This window comes from Uranotaenia lowii, chromosome 3 (genome assembly GCF_029784155.1).
Source record: "Uranotaenia lowii strain MFRU-FL chromosome 3, ASM2978415v1, whole genome shotgun sequence".
NCBI lineage: Eukaryota > Metazoa > Arthropoda > Insecta > Diptera > Culicidae > Uranotaenia > Uranotaenia lowii.
Window position 1 is genome coordinate 252757370 of NC_073693.1, and position 20226 is coordinate 252777595.

General features: G+C 38.3%; 1 protein-coding gene across 2 annotated transcripts; it reads right to left on the reverse strand.

Moving 5' to 3' along the window:
• Window positions 1-217: 217 nt before the first annotated feature.
• Window positions 218-19998, reverse strand: LOC129756520 (uncharacterized). 2 transcript variants are annotated; one of them, XM_055753430.1, is made up of 2 exons: window positions 19911-19998; window positions 218-1902 (listed from the first exon to the last, which is right to left on the reverse strand). In XM_055753430.1, exons 1-2 carry the CDS (start codon window positions 19983-19985, stop codon window positions 361-363), a joined length of 1617 nt encoding a protein of 538 aa, XP_055609405.1. In that variant the 5' UTR covers window positions 19986-19998; the 3' UTR covers window positions 218-360. The 2 variants fall into 2 exon arrangements, with proteins under 2 accessions (XP_055609405.1, XP_055609406.1); XM_055753431.1 differs by lacking the exon at window positions 19911-19998 and adding an exon at window positions 2647-2908.
• Between the last annotated feature and the right edge of the window lie 228 nt (window positions 19999-20226).

The window sequence follows — 20226 nt, forward strand, 5'->3', positions numbered from 1 at the left end:
TATCTTCTCAAGGTAAAAAAAGCTCAAATCTGAGGAAAAAAAGCTTAATAACGAGATTCACGACCACTTATTTAAAAGATGTTGGTCACACGATACATAGACAAATCGTGTAACGTTGCAGCCATCTGCTTAAAACATCCTCGATTCGCGCAGGTAGCTTTTGCCACACAGTCTACTGATTATGATACTCTGATTCACGATTAACTCGATTCCATGCTGCACAGGGGAAGAATAAACTGAACATCGTTTTTCCCTTTTTTATTGTCTCACACGATCTTTTGGTATTTCCAACCAACCATACATAACTCATATCATATCACAAATGAACAATTGTCAGCTGATAAGTCGACCAAAATACTCTCAAAGACTTAAATCGTAATCATCGTCGTCTTCAACGACAAATGCACTGTCTGAGTTCAATTGTCTGAGTTGAATTGCATCCTCCCCTGAAGACGGATACCAATCGTCTTCCGATAGCCTGTGAACCTGTTGCTTTTTCTGGGCAGCTTTCTTCACTTTGTAGACCTTGGTGTTCGATTTTGCTCCGAATTGAGGCGAGTTGTAGTAGGGATAGCTGGCTGGTGCTGCTGCATACTGGTTCTCAACGGTATTGGTGCAATTCTGCACGGAAATCGTGTTATCGTCGGAGACTACAGTACATTTGTGTACCGGGATTCCCCAGTCGGATTCGGTGTCGTTGGTGATTGTTGGTTCGGCTTGATCGTAATAAAAGGTGTTGGATTCATCCATGGCTGGATCGTAAGGTGACGGCTGACTCCAAGCCTGGTTGGGATATCCCCAGTCCTGGTACGAGCTTGGGCAATTACCCGAAAACTGGCAGGGTGGTTCATGAGAGTAGAATGGCCTCATAACTGGGCCTCGACGATACATTGGTCCGTATTGGAAGCCATCGTCGTAGCAAGCCCTGCATTGTTCCGGCATAGGGCCACCGTTGAATTCTGCCAAGTCTTGACCATAGTGATCATAGCATCCGTCGCAGATTACCTTCATGTTAGCTGGTTTCCCACAGGCAACGAAAGGCCATTGATCGATGTACACACAGACGGGCTTCTCTGGCTGTGGAATGTAGCTGATTTTTTCCTGACAGTTTCCGTTGGCATCGCATCGCTTTTTTCGTTGCACGTGCATCACGTCCGATGTACATTTAGGTCCACAAAGCTTGAATTTTTTGTGCTGACAGCGAACTCCTTGCGTTGACGCGCTGCAGGTCTTAGGACGAACCGCTGTACAACATTTTTCCGGCTTGGGTTCTGGTTCACCTTCTGTTAGGTTGGCATAAATGTGAATGTTGTTGACGTTTGTAGTGTTAACATTTGTAGGTGCATTAACTATATTTGTGTTATTAACTACGTTTGTCAAACGTATAACTGTGGTAACGTTTGTTGGAACATGGTATTCCAAGGCCTCGTCACCTTCGCCTTGTACTATAATTCTTCGTTTGAGAGATTTAAGAGCTTGAGGAGGCTCGTCATCCACAACCTCATCGTCATCAATTGGATCGGATTGTATATCATTGTCTGGTATGTTGTTTGAGTCTACTGGCTCCACTGTTATTACGTTCTGCCATGCTGGAATCACGTGTACGATAGGAGGAACTATATTTTCGGGCAGTCCCGTCGTTTGGAGAGATTCTTCGTCCGTTTCGTACCAGTTCGTACTCGCTGTGTACGGTGCATCTTGTTGTATCAAAGCGTAGGGGCACATGGTTTGGCGTTTTTTGCGCAACTCCTTGGTTTCCTCAATACAATCGCGGTAAAGCTCGTACTGTGTTTCATTACACACTCGTTCCGTTGTCAGATTTTCACATGGATCGGGTGTTGGAAAACCATAAGCTACCACCATTACTGTTGCGATTACCACTGGCACATGTTTGAGCATCATCTGAAAATAGTTTTAAAGGTTTTTATTTAACGTTAACAATGACCTTCATTAAGGTTTATTAGGTTTTCTACTGTTGATCCAAACGTGTTCGATAAGAAACATGTGAGTATTGCTATCATTCGATAAGACAGTATTTATGCGATTTTACTAACTTATGATTGATTGACTCGAATAAAATTTCAAACAAACAGCTGTCATATTACCGTCCAAATGTCAACTTGCAAACCCATATAAACCGTTGCTGTCTACTAGAGAGCTTTACCCCCCTCAATTCTGTCGATAACCGGTGATGATGTTTGCAATCAACAATTTCAAAAATGATATTTGCTAATTTGGACACTGCGATAACGGCGAGTCGGTATCTAATCATCAACTGCATTTAGAGGAAAGTGTTCCTTTATGCACCTAAACCCCGAACTGGAATTTTGCTAAAAGCGTCAATAGGCGCATTTAGCTCGCACGGTTTGAGGATCTGGAATTTAAACAACTTTTATTAAAAAAATCAATTTCTCGAAATCTGCAAAATACTTCATCATGAAAATTACTCCAATGTATGGTAAAGAAACGTCTGCTTATGTGTATATAGTTTTAATATACATATTTGTTGAAGTTGAAATATTCGATGACATCATTAGTGCTTAATAGGCGCATATAGCCTGCTTCTCCCCTATAACCTTAAGTGAATCACACCGAGCACACAAAAACTAAGGAAATCTAGAAACTAATTTAATCAAAACTACATACCTTTGACAGTTTTAACCAGTAGGAAGTCTAAAAAGGGTCCGCACCTTACCCGCCTCGGAAAAGTAAGGCACTCAAAACGTGTCTAGTTTGCGGAAGTATACTTTTCGTTCTGAGCACACCTGGACGCATCAACGATGGGCCGTCGAACGTCGCCGTCGTTTTGTTTTCCGATCCACTAAGCAGTGGTTATCACTTCACCACCAAAGCGCGTAGACGCGTTATCGAGATTAGGAAAAGAAGTGACCGTGTACCTCTCTCCCTTTTTGCACCTTTATCCGCAACCCCTCGGAGCCTTTTTGCCACATTCGCAGGCTTAAACAGTTCCACATATGTAGTTTATCGCCGCTAGTTTATGATTTTAATTGAATGATTTACGGCATTTCAGTGAATCATACATTCTAATAGGAAGAATTTCAAATGAAATTAATGAAAATTATAGACGGATAGATTAGATTAGGAAGCATGAAATGTGTTGAAAATGAGCCAAGAGCGTGATTTTAGAAAACCTTGTCCGATCGGGGTACGAAAAACATGTACTTCGATCCATCTAAGTATCATTGTATAGATCAATGCAAAGTCAGCCTATCGACTTTGCTTCTTCTAGACAATGATACGATGCTGGACGAATGGTCTTGTGCGGCAAGAAGTTTTCTCATTTTCAACACGTTTCATGCTTCCTAATCTAATCTATCCGTCTATAATTTTCATTACTTTCATTTGAAATTCTTCCTATTAGAATGTATTATTCACCGAAATGCCATTAATCATTACCTCAGACTTTCTGCGAATTCAGGCGAATTCAGTCTTACAGCTAGCTAGCGAGATCGAAAGCCATGCCGCCAGAGTGCGTTTGTTATCTTTTGGCAAATGAAGCGTTATATTGCTAATTTTTACTCTGTTTATTGAATGCATGACAAACACTTGGCGGTGTATGTGTTCGGGAACGGCCGTCCAAAGGTTTTGCAATGATATAATACACGCTGTGAGGGTTGATGATAATCTTGAAGCCATTAAAATACAACATTGTTACCGCTGTAATTCTGTTGTATAATATTTCGCGTTGAATCGGCACGCATAACAAGGTTATGAAGAGATTAACCACCGTAATGTTTGTATGTTACTTTAATTTGTCGGCCTTAGCGGTGGAACAAAAATTTGATATGTGATGATATGCTTCTAAATAAATTCTACCCGCTCATTTTCAACATCTTTCATTTTCATCTAACCTTCTATCCATCTATAAAATTTCATAAGCTTTAGATGTCCCTACTAAAAAGGACATCACTTTTCACCGCTAAGGCCGACAAATTAAAGTAACATAACAAGGTTATTTTCGGGTAAAAAGGTGAACTGCTGTATGTATGTACACACTAACAATGCATTTATTCCGCTCGAGACCATAATTTTCAGCCTCACAGGACAACTGCTCAATTCAAACGAAGCTCGAATGGGAACTCACCCGAATCACGGGATGCTTCATCTCTCCTGAAATTCGCGATGAAATTTTTACGAACGCACAGGCACTCGAACAATTGTCATGTATTACGTAAGCAGACGGCGGCAACGCTATTCAAACCGTATGGTCTCTCAGATTTCCCCTCCGATTTCCCCTTTTTTGACAGATTTGAGCTTTTTTCTTCAGATTTGAGCTTTCATCTCCTATGCTCTCAAGGCAAAAAAAAGCATAAATCTGAGGAAAAAAAGCTTAAAAACGAGATTCACCAAGACTTACTCAAAAGATGTTGGTCACAAGATACATAGACAAATCGTATAACGTTGCAGGGATCTGTACGTAAGATGTGTTAGAATCAGAAAGATCCCACTTCCCTGCGCTAGCTCAACAGGGGAATAAACTGGATGGTTCTCGAGGAGGAATCACAACAACAGAAACATTTAGGTTTATGGGCGGATTTCTAACCAAAAACAATACGACATGATATTTACAAAAACGATTAAATTCAATGTTTGATTTACGGAATGCAATCAATTAATGTCACTACAATTTGGATGTAAGGGACAATAATTGGGAGTGGATTGATAATTTAGCACTTTGTGCTTTCAAAAAAAATGATTATAATTGTAATTAAATTTAAGTAATTTATTTTAATATGGGGTTTTGTACTTGCGCTTTTTTTTTAACTGTTCTGGATCTCGTTGCGGCCGTTGCTGCGATGGTCGACTCGTTGGGGGACACCTTTTGGGAACCACGGAACGGGATTCAGGAACAGGACTGCCGTAGCTGGTATTGGAATCAATATTCCGGCGACAACTCGGCCTTTTAGGCGTAGGCCTTGTTTCTTGGTAGGTCCGGGGAGTGGTAATGGTGCACTTTTCAGTTCCACGCGAGTGACTCACCAATCGAGAGGGCACTAACGAAAGCGGTTGGCGAATGGACTCCCAGGCGTGCCTCCACCAGGCCTCACCACTGCCACCGTGCCTCAAGGGGGTTGTAGCGTAAAGGGCACTTTAACACAGCACGACCTTTTGCACTCGCGGAACACCGGTGACTTTTTCTGGGCAATGGTGATATCGGCACTGGGAAGAACAAATGTCCTGGGAATCACTACACTCGGCCACACTCGACCGACCAGCAAGGAATCAACTGCGTGTAGTCGTCTAGCTGATCGTTGTTTTTTTTTTACAAATTAGCGGAAGGGGGTCTGTGCCACCCAATTTCGTAGGAAACGTCGCTGTCGCTATTCTCACTCCACCCGGACCGGAACTATCATTCGATAGAATCAGCCACGAGCTGCGGGCGCAGCGCTTAACTATCATTTATTCTGTATGTGTTCCTTTCCTTGTCACTTCCCGTGGATGGTGTTGTTGTCCCCTTCGTTGAACGCTTCACAACTATTTACAAAAACATGGCTGGTGTCGGACTTACAAACGGTTATAGGTACATCTATATTTATCTTGTGCATTCCAAACAAATTTACTAACAAGTTTAACTGTATAACAAAATTACGAATAAAAAACTAAGTAAATGTAATAATAAATATTTAACGAAAATGTACAAAATAAATAAATAAATAAATAAATAAATTAATTAATAAATGGCTAAACAAAACAAACGCGAATTGACACCAGCCTTATGCTGCTAAAAACAGGAAAAGATATCACTCAAACATAAAATCACAGAGTCTGACATCTTGTCCTATTTTTAGATATTTAATAACAATAAAAGAAGTACAATATTTACAGAATAACATCCAAATTGGCCCAAAAACCAAGATGTTATTGTAACCCATCAAATGGATGGTTACAGATGGTCGCATCTGTCAACCGTTTTCTATCGCGCTTTTTATTGTGTATCCTTTTCCATCCTGTACTAGCAGCTGTTAAGGAACTTTAATGTGTTTTCACGTTAGTTTTTTGTCAATCTTTTGAATGTCCAATCTTTTGAAGCCAGCATTGAAAGTGCAGTAAGTTTCCTATAACAGCGTACACTGAGGTTTTTTTACGCGGTTTTTTTACGCGGTTTTTTTTACGCGGCTTTTTTTACGCGGATTTTCGAATTAACGCGGTTTTTGAGAGAAAATATTCTAAGACTTTTTTAAAGGAAAACACTTAGAACTAAGAAAATCTTAGCTCTAAGACTAAGAACGTGATACATGAGATCTGAGATCTGAGACCTGAGACCTGAGACATGAGACCTGAGATTTGAGACCTGAAATATAAGACTCGAGATCTGAGACAAGAGACATGAGACATGAGACCTGAGACCTGAGACCTGAGACCTGAGACTTGAGACCTGAGACTTGAGACATGAGACATGAGACCTGAGACCTGAGACATGAGACCTGAGACATGAGACATGAGACCTGAGACATGAGACCTGAGACATAAGACCTAAGACATGAGACATGAGACTTGAGACATGAGACCTGAGACATGAGACCTAAGACATGAGACATGAGACCTGAGACATGAGACATGAGACATGTGACATGAGACATGAGATATGAGACCTGAGAGATGAGACATGAAACATGAGACCTGAAACATGAGACATGAGACCTGAGCCATGAAACATGAGCCATGAGACCTGAGACATGAGACCTGAGACATGAGACCTAAGACATGAGACATGAGAAATGACACATGAGACATGAAACCTGAGACATGAGACCTGAGACATGAGACCTAAGACATGAGACATGAGACATGAGACCTGAGACATGAGACATGAGACATGAGACCTGAAACATGAGACATGAGACCTGAGACATGAAACATGAGACATGAGACCTGAGACCTGAGACATGAGACCTGAGACATGAGACTTGAGACATGAGACCTGATACATGAGACATGAGACCTGAGACATGGAACATGAGACCTGAGACATGAGTCCTAAGACCTGAGACATGGAACATGAGACCTGAGACATGAGACATGAGACGATCTGAATTCCACACTGTCAAATAAGGCTCACTATATTCTACTATTCTATTAATCTAATTGATTTTGTTTTTTATCTTAAAAATAAATTATAATTGTACGCAAATTTTTAAATAATCATGGTTCCTACGCGTTTTTTTAGTAACGTGCATTTTTGCGCGAATTTTTTAATTAAAATGGATTTTTTATGTGGATTTTAGAATTTCGGGGTTTTTTTACGCGGATTTTCGAATTAACGAGGTTTTTTTTTACGCGGATTTTCGAATTAACGCGGTTTTTTTTACGCGGTTTTATTTTTACGCGGGACGAAATACCACGTAAAAAAAACCTCAGTGTACTTATATTATCGGTATCGAAAAAATAATGTTCTCTTGCGTAAAAAGACAAAATGCATACAACCAAGTGTGGCCACAGTTTAATGCAACCGAGGTGGTTGTCGAAGGTCGTTTTGCTACAAAGGATCACCGGTGGTGTTTGAAATCGAAGATATAGGACATATTGAACTGATTTTTGCAACATTTCCAGTACTTCACCAGATTGCTTGTCCAAAAACACCATAAATGATTTCCAAGTACTGGATGAAAAGGTATTTTTTTTAAATAGGTAATATCTGATTATGGAACTGATATTTTTGTAATTTTTTTTCAGGCAAAAAGTTGTACTCAAACGAACACCCAGGCTCATCCATTTCTCATCGAAACATGAATAAACTTTGTAATAATTTGAAAAAATGTTTATGTATTCAATTTTCTGCATAATAAATCCCTGAATGCCATGTAAATCTCGTAATAAAGAAGTCTCGAGGCTACAGGAAAATTTCGAAACCTCCCGCAAATTACAGGAGGAAACAGTTTCGATTCCACAGGTGATTTTGACAGTTGTTTTCCTGTAGTGTTTTTCTGTCCTGAGATCGTCCTGTAATTTTCAGCTGTTGAAAATACAGGACTGAATCGTTCCGACTGTGAGATATTGATAATAAAGTTTGATGTATTGACAAAACGCGTTATCTTGTAAATTGGCAACCTTCTTCGCTAGCATCTGACGTTTCTCTAGTAGTCTCTACATCAGTATGATTCCCCTTCTCGCATCGTCGACCAAGGTGGGTATATATTCAGGAGGTGTTCCCGAATAACGAATTCCCGATTCAGCCATTTTGGCTATGTAGGCTATGCAACTATATGGAACTCATGAAGTTTGTTTACCAATAAACCCCAGAAAAGCTGAGCAAAAAATAAACAAACTCATTGAGAGCCCCGCTCACTCCTCGCCTACTTACTGTGAAAGTCGGAGAACCTAGTGTATCTAAGAACCTTGTCGTCGACGTTGTCAGGCTGATGTCATGCTGAAGCAACTAGCAACGCAACGCAACGCAACGTTCCAATAAGATTGCGTTGCAACGCATTGGTATGTCATGCTGGCGCGACCTGTCACTTTGAAATTCCCTACAAATCCTCACTTCTCTATATCTGATAATGCTTTGAATCGTCTCCTTTCTTTCGGGAGCCATCAAAAACTCATCAAATCACGACCCGGATTGCAAGAATGCCGAAAATTGAACAGACAAAATTCCTTGTTTTTTGCCGGAACTAAGAATTCATGAAAATTTTCTCGCCGATTAAGATATTTTTTAGTTTATTATCACAAGTTCGGACAGATCTTCGCACTATTGTGCTTAAACCCCGGAATCACTGCTTCAAATCGAGAAAAAACAATATTCCTATTGGATTTCCTACTAGTCGCGCTACAAAACACATTGGCATCAGATTGGTCGCGCTATACAAAGCGACCAGTATGACAGGTCTGCGCGATTTCCATGGAGATCAAATGAGAGCTGGTTAGTCGTGTGAACGTTGCGTTGTAGGTCGCGTTGCTAGTTGCTTCAGCATGATATCAGCCTCAGAGTTCTCTCTCTCATGTGACCGCCGTTGATCGACGAACGAGCAGTGGTCGAACAAGGCACTCGTGTTACGGCGTTTTCATCAGTCGGAAGCAACTTACAGGACAACCAAAATAGGACGTGGTTCCGCTTAGACAACGGATCAGGAGGCGATTCCACACCGACCACAGGCAAAAAGATTAAGTGTGTATGTATGTATGATCCATCCAACGACCCCCTGAGCTGGCAGGTATGTTATGCAAGAGAGCCAATGTTAATCTATTTGATTAACATTGTCCAATCGCGGGTGCTGGTGGTGTAAGCTCTACTGAAATTCCAGTAACCCATTTCAGAATGGCAGCTGCACATCCCGAGGCTACTTCCATTGCCAATAAGCCCCGCCCAATCATAGCTGTATGACCAATTGGGTCATGTAATTATGATTAGACTTTCCATCTTTTATTGTTGACATATCCAGATACAAATTAAATATTATTGTCTAATTATATAGAATTGGAACCCTAATCTATATATATAAAAAGTAATTTCCGTTTGTTCGTGCGTATGTTTGTCTTCAATAGGCTCAGCTGCCTTAAGAGCTAGAGATCTGAAATTTGGCATGGATACTCATTAGGACCAGGAATGATGAAAAATGTTATAGATTTTTGGATGACCCCATCCGAAGGGGGTCGTCCATACAATACAAATATTGTTTTCACGTTATTGACGTTATTTTCCGTCGGATTGCGATGGAAATTATCACTTGAGTGTTTTGAGAGACGAACAATCGATTACAGTTATCAAATTTAGGGTCAGGGGTCGGCGAAAGGGGTCGTCCATATCCACTGATTAATGTTTTTGGGATATTGGCTTTATTTTACATCGGATTGTGATGAAAATTTGCAGATAAGAGTTTTGAGAGACGAGCAGTCGATTACAATTATCAAATTTAGGGTCAGGGGTCAGCCAAAGGGGTCGTCCATATTCACTGATTAATGTTTTTGCGATATTGGCGTTATTATACATCGGATTGTGATGAAAATTTGCACATGATTGTTTTGAGAGACGAGCAATCGATTACAGTTATCAAGTTTAGGGTTAGGGGTCGGCAAAAGGGGTCGTCCATATCCACTGATTAATGTTTTTGCGATTTTAACGTTATTCTACATAGGAGTTTTGAGGAACACTCTGTTGCATTCAGGTTTCAAATCTTGACTCAGGGGTCGGCAAAAGGGGTTATTATCTGTTCACTGTTTTTACGATATTCTCTTGATTGAGCATAGAATTGTAATGAAAATTGACACATGGGAGTTTAACAGAAAAGATAATTGATTTCAGGTGTCAAGTTTTGAAGCGTGGTCAAAAAAGGCCGTCCATGTCAGTTGCTCACTGTTTTCATGATATTGTCGTGATCATGCATAGGATTGAGATGAAAATGTTCAGATGAGGGTTATAAACTATGAGCAATTGACTCCAGGTAGCATGTTCCGTGTCAAGGATCGGCGAAAAGGGCGTCTATATTCACTGTTCACTGTTTTCAAGTTCCTGACGTTATTTTACACATAATTTGAAAAGAAAACATGGCACAAGGGAGTTTTGAGGAACGTAAAATTGGTTTCAATTATCAAATTTCGGGCCATGCGACAGAAAAAGAGTTAAGTGTGAAGGTCAAGCAAAAGAGTCGTGCACATAAACAAATAGTACATGTTTCTGCCATAATGTCTAGATTTTGCAACCGATCGAGAAAAAAACACTCTCACATAAATTTTAATAAAAAGCCAATCAACCGATTAATTTGAATTTCAAGTAATAGTAATAGTAGCGACTTTATACACTGTTGAATTTTTTTCCCCAAAATTGTCGAAAGAATGTTTCGAATTCTTTTTCTAAACTCATTTTGACGTACCAATGATTTAAAGCGAAAGGAAGTTCGTACGGGATCAGCTAGTGTAATATAAAATTATTACATTAAATTAGGTGTTCAGCTCAATAATGAACTGTTCAGAGCCCTTTAGTTAACTAGATATTAAAAATTGATTTATAAGAATTAAATTTGCTTAGCGCAATTAAGTATTTAATGTAGGAGAACATCCTGTAATGGCAAAAATATTTTAAACTTAAAACTAAACACTATCCTAAAATTAAACTAATTATAAAGAGAACGAATCTCTGCGATGGAAGACTGCATCGATTTTCCTCTGAAGTTGGAGATGCTTTTGTTGGCCATCTCTTTAGAGTGTCCATTTCCCGGCCGTTTGAGCGTTCCCGAGAATCGGGAAATATGACGATCCTTTTCCCGGGAGTTCCCGGAATTTCGGGAAGAATTGAAAATGATGATTTCAACATGAAGATTTTAACCAACTTCTGCATAAGAATCCTTATCAATATGGTATTTTTTTAAATGTAAGGTAGAAGCATTGCAAAACATTTCAACCTTTTTTAATGCCTCAAAAATTCAATAAGCAAACTCAAGACCCAAAAACAAAATACTTTAAACGAGAAGCTGGCGTGATTCTAGCTGCAAAAATTTGAAATAATTGAGAAAGATTTTTCATTATCGATAGAAGTTAGTTAGCTAGACTTCAGGTTATTCATCAAATATCGTAAATTTGCAAATAACTATCCATATGTTTCACATTATGTCATATCTTTGCCGATGATTTTGCTACTGTTTACAGTTTCCGAAACGGAAGTTCTAAATGATGAGTGTTTCAAAATGGAAAATTTAAAATCTTTCTGTAGCGTTTCATTATTGAAATTATTTGAAATTTTCTCTTTTAAATGAAGTTTTCTATCGGAAAAAAATTTTTTTTTATAAGATTCAATGTTTTAATCAGATTTAAGAAAATAAATAATATTTGAGACTAAGCCATCAAGGTATAACTATTATTTTCCTAGCTCAATCTGACCCATTTTTTATTTAGATCGTGTAAGTTTTTAGTAATTTAGTACATTTTATTGGCTTCGGGAATTCCCGGGAATTTTTAAGGGTTTCCCGGGATTCTGGAATTCCCCGTTTTTTTAAATTCCCGGGAATTCCCGACCAGGAAATCCCGGGTAGGACATTCTACATCTCTTCGATCGATTCAATGCCCGCAATCCGATGAAGATCTTCGGTGCTGTGCCAAGGTGGAAGCCGCAAAATCATTTTCAGAACCTTGTTCTTAATCCTCTGGATGGCTTTCTTGCTCGTCACGCAGCAACTAGACCAAATCGGAACTGCATACATTATCGCTGGTCGGAAAACTTGTTTATATATCAGCATCTTATTCCTCAGGCAGAGTCGGGATTTCCTGTTGATGAGAGAATAAAGAGATTTAGTGTATTTATTACATTTAGATTGAATATCTTCAATGTGATTTTTAAAAGTAAGATTCCGATCAAGTGTGAGTCCCAAGTACTTCACGTGATCAGACCATTCTAATGAAACCCCATTAAAAGTTATGGAATGATTTTCATTAGGTTTTAAAAATTGAGCTCTTGGCTTATGGGGAAATAAAATAAGTTGAGTTTTGGAAGCATTAGGAGAAATTTTCCACATTTTCAAGTAATTCAAAAAGGAATTTAAATTTTGTTGCAATCTACTGCGTACCACCAGTAAATTCCGACTTTTGGCTGAAAGCAAAGTATCAGCAGCAAATAATCTTCTACCTTTTCCTTCTGGTACATCAGGAAGATCAAAAGTGAAAATATTGTATAAAATAGGCCCAAGTATACTACCCTGAGGGACACCAGCTCTAATGGGTGTCCTTTCAGAGCACGAATTTTGATAGCTTACTTGTAAGGTTCGGCTAGTCAAATAATTTTGAATAATTTTGGTGGGATATACAGGAAAATCAAATCGAGCTAATTTAGCTACTAAACCTTTGTGCCAAACACTGTCAAAAGCTTTTTCAATATCAAGAAGAGCAACACCAGTTGAATAACCCTCAGATTTGCTAGCGTTAATCATACTAGTTACACTCAAAAGTTGATGTGTAGTAGAATGTCCATGACGAAAACCAAATTGTTCATCAGGGAAAATTGAATTCTGATTAATGTGAATCATCATTCTATTCAAAATAACTCTCTCAAATAGTTTACTTAAAGAAGGAAGCAAACTATTTGGTCGATAACTTGAAGGCTCTGAAGCACTTTTTCCAGGTTTCAAAATTGGAGTTACTTTGGCATTTTTCCATTTATTGGGAAAATAGGGAAAATAAGCCAAGTGAAAAAATTTATTGGAGATTTTAACTAAAAAATTTAAAGTGCTTTCAGACAACTTTTTAATAAGAATATAGAAAATCCTTTCAAATTCATTTTGTTTAGAAAGAATATCATCAAATTCAAGGGAAATTTGAGCATTAATTGGGCTTACAACGTTTAAATTAAAATCATGAGCAGACTCAAATTGTTGGGCTAATTTTTGAGCTTTTTCTGAATTAGTTAAAAGAAGTTTATCCCCATCTTTCAAAGTAGGAATTGGCTTCTGGGGCTTGTTCAGAATTTTAGTTAATTTCCAAAATGGCTTTGAGTAGGGTTTTATGTCCTCTACTGCTTTAGCAAAATTTTCATTACGAATGAAATTTAAACGACGTTTGATTTCTTTTTGAAGGTCGCAATAAATTAATTTCAATTAAGGATCCCTAGTTCGTTGATATTGGCGTCAACGAATGTTTTTCAGTCGTATCAAAAACTGAAGATCATCATCAATTAAAGGTTGATTAAATTTATGTTTAACTTTAGGTATTGAAGCGGCTTTTGCATTGACTATTGAAGTTGTCAAATTTTCTACAGCCAAATTACTATCTTCTATTGAATTCAGTAGAACGTTTACATCTAGATTACGTTCAATAAAATTCATATATCGCTCCCAGTTAGCCTTTTGAAAGTTAAAAGTTGATTTTAAAGGGTTTTCAATGGGACTTTGGGATAAAGAAAATGTTACTGGAAGGTGGTCTGAATCGAGGTCCGCATGAGTAACTAATTGACTACAATGCTCGCCTAAATCCGTTAGAACCAAATCAATTGTGGAGGGATTTCTAATTGAAGAAAAACAAGTATGTCCGTTAGGATATTCAACAGTATAATAACATGCAGAGCAGTCATTAAACAAAATATTCCCATTAGAATTTGATGAAATATTATTCCAAGATCGGTGTTTTGCATTAAAGTCACCAATAATAAAAAAAATTAGATTTATTTCTGGTGAGTTTTTGTAAATCTTCCTCAAAAAAATTTTTCTGTTCACCGCTGCATTGGAAAGGCAAATATGCGGCAACAATTATAATTTTCCCCATAGAAGTTTCTAATTCAATTCCAATTGTTTCTAAGACTTTTGTATTGAAAGAAGGAAGAAGTCTAAATTTGAGACGACTATTGATGACAATAGCTACACCCCCACCTTGTCGATCAAGTCGATCATTTCGTAAAATTTTAAAGAAAGCATTGCTTTTCAAGTTATTGTCTGGCTTTAAAAAAGTTTCAGTGATGGCAGCAATATGTATGGGAGAGTGGGGAATCATGGGCCACTTTTTTTCGTTGTTCCATAACTTCTTTATTATAAAAGATAAAATGAAAATAAAAAATGGTATGGTTTTCTACATTTTCAAGGTATCATATGGTTTTTTTTTTTAATTTTTAATGAGTTGTTTTCCCTAAATTCTGACTGTTTGAAAAAAAGCAATATTTTTTGGATTTTGAAAAATGGTGGTGAATCGTGAGCCACCAAATCCAAATTGACCAAATAACATGCAAAGTTTATGAGTTGACCCAAAACTGTGATTTCCTTATTCATTTCGTTATTTAAAAGCAATTTCAGATGATGAAATAAAAAAGTGAGCTGTGTATGATCGCATAGATTCCAAAACCTGGCTCGCGAACGGTTTGGCAAAATTTCTTATACAGGATGGACAAAATATTTTTCATAACTCTTCATTTGGTGTAAGAAAACTTTGCAGATAGGTAAAACGTATTTTAAGTTCTGAATGTGTATAAAAACATAAAAATATAGCAGATTCAAGATGTGTGGCCCACGATTCCCCACAAGCAATGATTTGCAAATTGGTTGCGTTTGTGTGACTTATTGGTGTTTCGTCAAAAATTCCTTTTCCACGTGAAAGATCATGACAAAACTAAGATCATAAGCGTATGAGCATATTTTTGTTATGCACTTTAGGTTCCCCATCGATGAAATTAGCGGGTGTTTTTTTAAATTATGTAAGTAAATTTTTCTAACTTTTTTAGCTTAATAAATAAAAGAAGCATATGATGCGTATTTCAGTCAACAACATATAGAAATATATGCTCACACAAAGCGACGACGATGACAGTTGGTTTGAGATTTTTATCTCAACACACATCTGAGATATTAAAAGTGGCCCATGTTTCCCCATGGCCCACGATACCCCACTCTCCCCTATGTTTTAAGTTTTCAAAAATAAAAAGAATTCATCTTTGTTAGCCAGCAAAGATCTGGCGTTCCAATTCATAATATTTAAACATCTATTTGGATCCATGAGGGAATCGCAAAGTCATAATAATTTTGTTAGCATAATTAAAAGAAGTTTGGAAAGCTTCAAACATTGAATTTGCTTTCAACATAAGTTGCATCATTTCCATTAAATTTTGATGCAAAAATTTTAATTTTTCCTCAGTAATCTCACCCAAATCGACAAAATTGTTAGGATCAGAAAATGAAGGAGAAGAACAAGTATTTAAATTTCGGGGACTTTCCCAAGCCTTCGCATGAACGTTGAGACTTGGTGTTTTCCCATTTTTATTAGTTAAACCTGAAGAGGGCAACTCATTTTCAACCACCTCTGAGAACGATAAATAACGAGTCTGTGGCGCAGATTCAGCCCAGGTAACGTTAAAATCACTTCGAGCATTACCAAGTCGTGATTCCAATGTAGGCCGAGGCTGACTGCGAACAGGCAGATTGTTTGCCGGTCTGACGTGTGTAGACGAAAAAGAGGAAGGAGGAGAAGAAACTTTTCTGGAAACTTTGGGATTTTTCCTAGAAGCAACAATTTTTGCCCTAACGGGACAGTCTAGAGAATTCGAAGAATGATTACCTGCGCAATTCGCACACTTAAAAAAATCTGTTCTTGGCTTATCACCACCAAAAAGGCATTTAGATTTTTCATGATCGAATGAGCCGCAAAGCATGCATCTGGCATTCATTCTACAATTTTTAGTGCCATGACAAAAATCTTGACAACGACGACATTGCGTAATATTTTGTAAAAAATTGGTAGAAGATTTACGAAAAGGTTTAAATTTTACTCGACAATGAAACATAATACGAGCCTTTTCAAGTATTTTCAAATTATTAACCTGATCCTTTTTACCATGGATTAAATAAAGTTCAGGAGCAAAACCAATACTACTGGTATTATTCGTGTTGGTTCTTTTGGTTCTTTTCCTCATTTGAATTACTTGAATTGGAGAAAAACCTAACAAAAAATTTAATTCAGTTGTGATCTCATCCGGTGTCTGATCGCCGGTGAGACCACGAAGTACAACTTTAAATGGACGATCACTTCTAGTTTCGTACGTGAAAAATTTGTGTTTTTTATTATTCAAATAATTTAAAATTTTTTGAAAATCATTAAAAGATTCCGCCTATAAACGAGCAGTTCCCCTTCGACCGATCTGAAAAGAAATCTTCACATCCTTGACGGAAGTGACGATTTCTTTCGAAAGGCATTGAAGTCAGGAATCGTGACCGTTATTGGTGGAATCTTTTCGTTTTTAAGTGTATAAGAAGAAGAAGAAGGTTTCTTAGTACTCTTATCAGAATTAAATATGAATATTTCCTCATCACCGATGTTATGAAGGACATCGAATGAATTGGATATTTCAACTTTTTTGGACGATGGACCAATTAGGTTCGGCAATCCGTTTTCTTCCGGCCCTTGAGCCGGCCGATGACTTCCCCATCCTGGATAGAAAAGAGAAAATATGAATAAAAGAAAATGAAAATAATTTTAGCACTGAAAAGTGCTGATTGAAATACAGGTAAGAATAAAATAAATAATGTAAAATGTTCCTGCAGGTGCACAGCAACGATGGATGGAAGTGAAAAAAGTTTCGTTGTTTTCGGTGTAAGAAGGAAGGACACAAGTTAGTGGACTGTCCGGAAAAGAAGAAGCAGTCGTTTCAGAAAGTGAATCGGTACCCGAAAGCAAATGTTGCCGATGGTGTTAAAAATAATTCGGATGAAGTGTGTTTCGTCGGTGTGACTGGCTGTGTGTCCCAAAAAGTGCGTGGAACCAAGTGGTTCATCGATTCCGGGGCATCGGAACATTTGGTCCGAGACAAGGAGTTGTTCACGGAAATTCGTCGATTGAAGAAACCGATCGAAATTGCTGTTGCGAAGGACGGCGAGTCCCTTGTGGCAGAATACATCGGAACTGTGAAAGTGTTATCGATTGCGAATGGCGCGAACATTGAGTGCACAGTGAAAAATGTTTTGTTCATTTCGCAACTACGGTACAATTTGTTTTCGGTATTGCGGGCCGAAAAAGCTGGCATGCGGGTAGTGTTCGGACAAGGAACAGTACTGATTTATCGTGATTCGGAAATCGTAGCCAGCGGAACGCGTCGCGAAACACTGTATGAACTGGACTTTCGGCCGATCGGGAACAGTGTTATTGAGAAATCGTTGTTGTCGTGCGGTGTAGCTCAGTCGAATTTCGAGCTGTGGCATCGTCGGTATGGCCACATTTCCGCGAAGAACTTGGAAGTGCTCGTTCGTAACGATATGGTTTCGGGACTGAAAATAGACACTGAAAAGAAACAAGGTGCAACGTTAACCTGTGAATCGTGTATCGCCGGGAAAATGGCTCGGAAGCCGTTCTCATCGTCTGTCGAGAGACGATCGTCGCGTGTGCTCGAACTGGTCCACTCAGACGTATGTGGTTCCGTTTCGCCGGTCGGGAAGTTCGGTTCGAGATTTTGTAACAACTTTGCCCTACCCGGAGTGTATCAAAAGTCAACACGCAAATTCATGATTTAAGAAACAAGTAATTTTATTGGCTTAATTGGCCGAAGATTCGATTCTCATGCGAAAGCTTTAAGCTTGAGATGCGCTAAAGCACAGAGAACACAGAGTTCGAGCTGGAGCTCAACACGTGTGTTTGAATACCAACCTAAGTTTCGAACCAAATTCGTAAGTGGACTAACATCCATAAGATGTCGCTACCGGTACACCTATTTTTATTTTCATTTATTCGACACGCTTAGAAATTAATACTCATAGCTTATCTCAAATGAGGCCAGTGCAATGTATGACAGTAACACAAATTTTTGTGTAATAAATTTTAGAACATCATGATTTAAAAAAAATGCAAATCATATTTCAATCACACTTGAACGCTGTCATATGCACCAATCAAACAATTTTGGCGCTGAATTGAAAGTTGAATTCCAAGTGTTAAAGTATGTGTTGGGATTTTACTATCAGTTAACGGTTTACTAGAACAGAAAATATGAACATAAATGTTATAATTGTAAATTATGGCTCGATATTCTGGTTGATGTTACCTCCCAACAAACACTTTTTGCTGAATAAACGCTGAAAAAATATCGTGGTTTAATTTTTAACCAGCAATCTGGCTAAAAGAAGGTCTCAAAAATTCACTAATTCACGTGTCTTCAGCCTTTAATCATCTTGATCTGAAGAAGTTATTCAGCAAACGTCATTAAACGTCAATTGACGGATCATCCAAAAAAAAAAAATAAAAAAAGGCAAATGTCTGTCTGTCAGATGTTCCACACCCACTTTTTCCCCTCTGTGTTGTTTTTTTTTTTTCGTTTCAACTGCCCCGACTTTTAAACCTCCGGCTTGTTGGTCGCATGCCGCAGTACGCAGAACCAATCATGAAGTCTGCGGCGAGATGAAAATTTGTCGATCTTAAGCGACCAACCTGCCTCTCAACCGATTTTTTTTTTTCAAATAAGTGTGAGAGAAATGATCTTTTTTTTCAGTTTCGGGCACCAAAAATAAAATTTGTGAGACAATTTATTCTTTATTCTTTATTTCAAAATTAAGCTAAATGAGAAATCATAAAAAAAATATCTCATTGCATAAAGAAAACAAAAACTCCCCTCTCATTCCAATCAAGCCGCCATCATGCAGGGCAATTTTACCACAGTTCACAGTCTGTCAAATTCCAATGGTAGCGAATGGTTGAAACAAGGCTGAAATAGTGTTATGGAAGCAACTCTTGAACTCCTTTCATTGGATGCACTGAGACTTCTTTAAACGCTGAAACATGGTTATAGTTTGTCTTTATTCAACCATTAAGCTGTAGCAGCAATTACGCTTTAGCTCAGCTTTTGTTCAGCGAATTGCCATTCTTAAGCAGCCAAAATGTTTATTGGGCTGAGATCGATACAGAGGACTTGTAACTCAGGGTTAGTAATCAGTACAAATGAGTAAATAATAACTGAGTTACACATGAGTTACAAGATAACATCAACCGGAATACCGACCCATAATTAACAATTATAGCATTTATGTTCACATTCTCTGTTCTAGAAAACTATTTACTGACAGACATACTTTAAAACTTGGAGTTCAACTTTCAATTCAGCGTCAATATTGATTGAACAATATGGGGCATATGCTGGGACATATGACAGTGATTAAAGTATGATTGAAATATGATTTGCATTTTTTTAAATCAAGATGTTCTTAAAATTTACTACACAAAAGTTGTGTTACTCTCATATATTGCAATGGCCTCATTTGAGATAAGCTATGAGTATTAATTTCTAAGCGTGTCGAAAAAATGGAAAAATATGTGTACTGGTAGCGACATCTTATGGAGTTAGTCCACTTACGAATTTGGTTTGAAACTTAGGTTGGTATTCTCACATACGTTTTCAACACATTTTTGTTCGGGGCTCGATGTCTGTTCTCTGTGATATAAGTACGATTTAACATTGAAGCTCTATTCTTATGCTATCATAATTCCTTATAATCTAATCGAACCTGTACCGCTACACATAGAGTTGTCGCTGCTGATGAACGTCGACGGGCCCCGGAATCGTAGACTGCTTTCTCCGCATGCATTCGCCTGCATACGCTTCCTTCCCCGTACGCGTAGCTCACGTGTACACTCCGACATCGTGATAGCTAATCACTTGCTATATTATTGCCTCTGCCTCGAGTGTGAACATGCATACACCACTCTTCCTGTTTTGCTCCTCTTCGTATCATGCACACATGCAAAGGAGCGTCTCACTTCGGCAAACACTGTCGCTCTGTTGTTGTCGGAGTTCCCTCTCCGCAATTTTCGGCGCTGATCGACGAC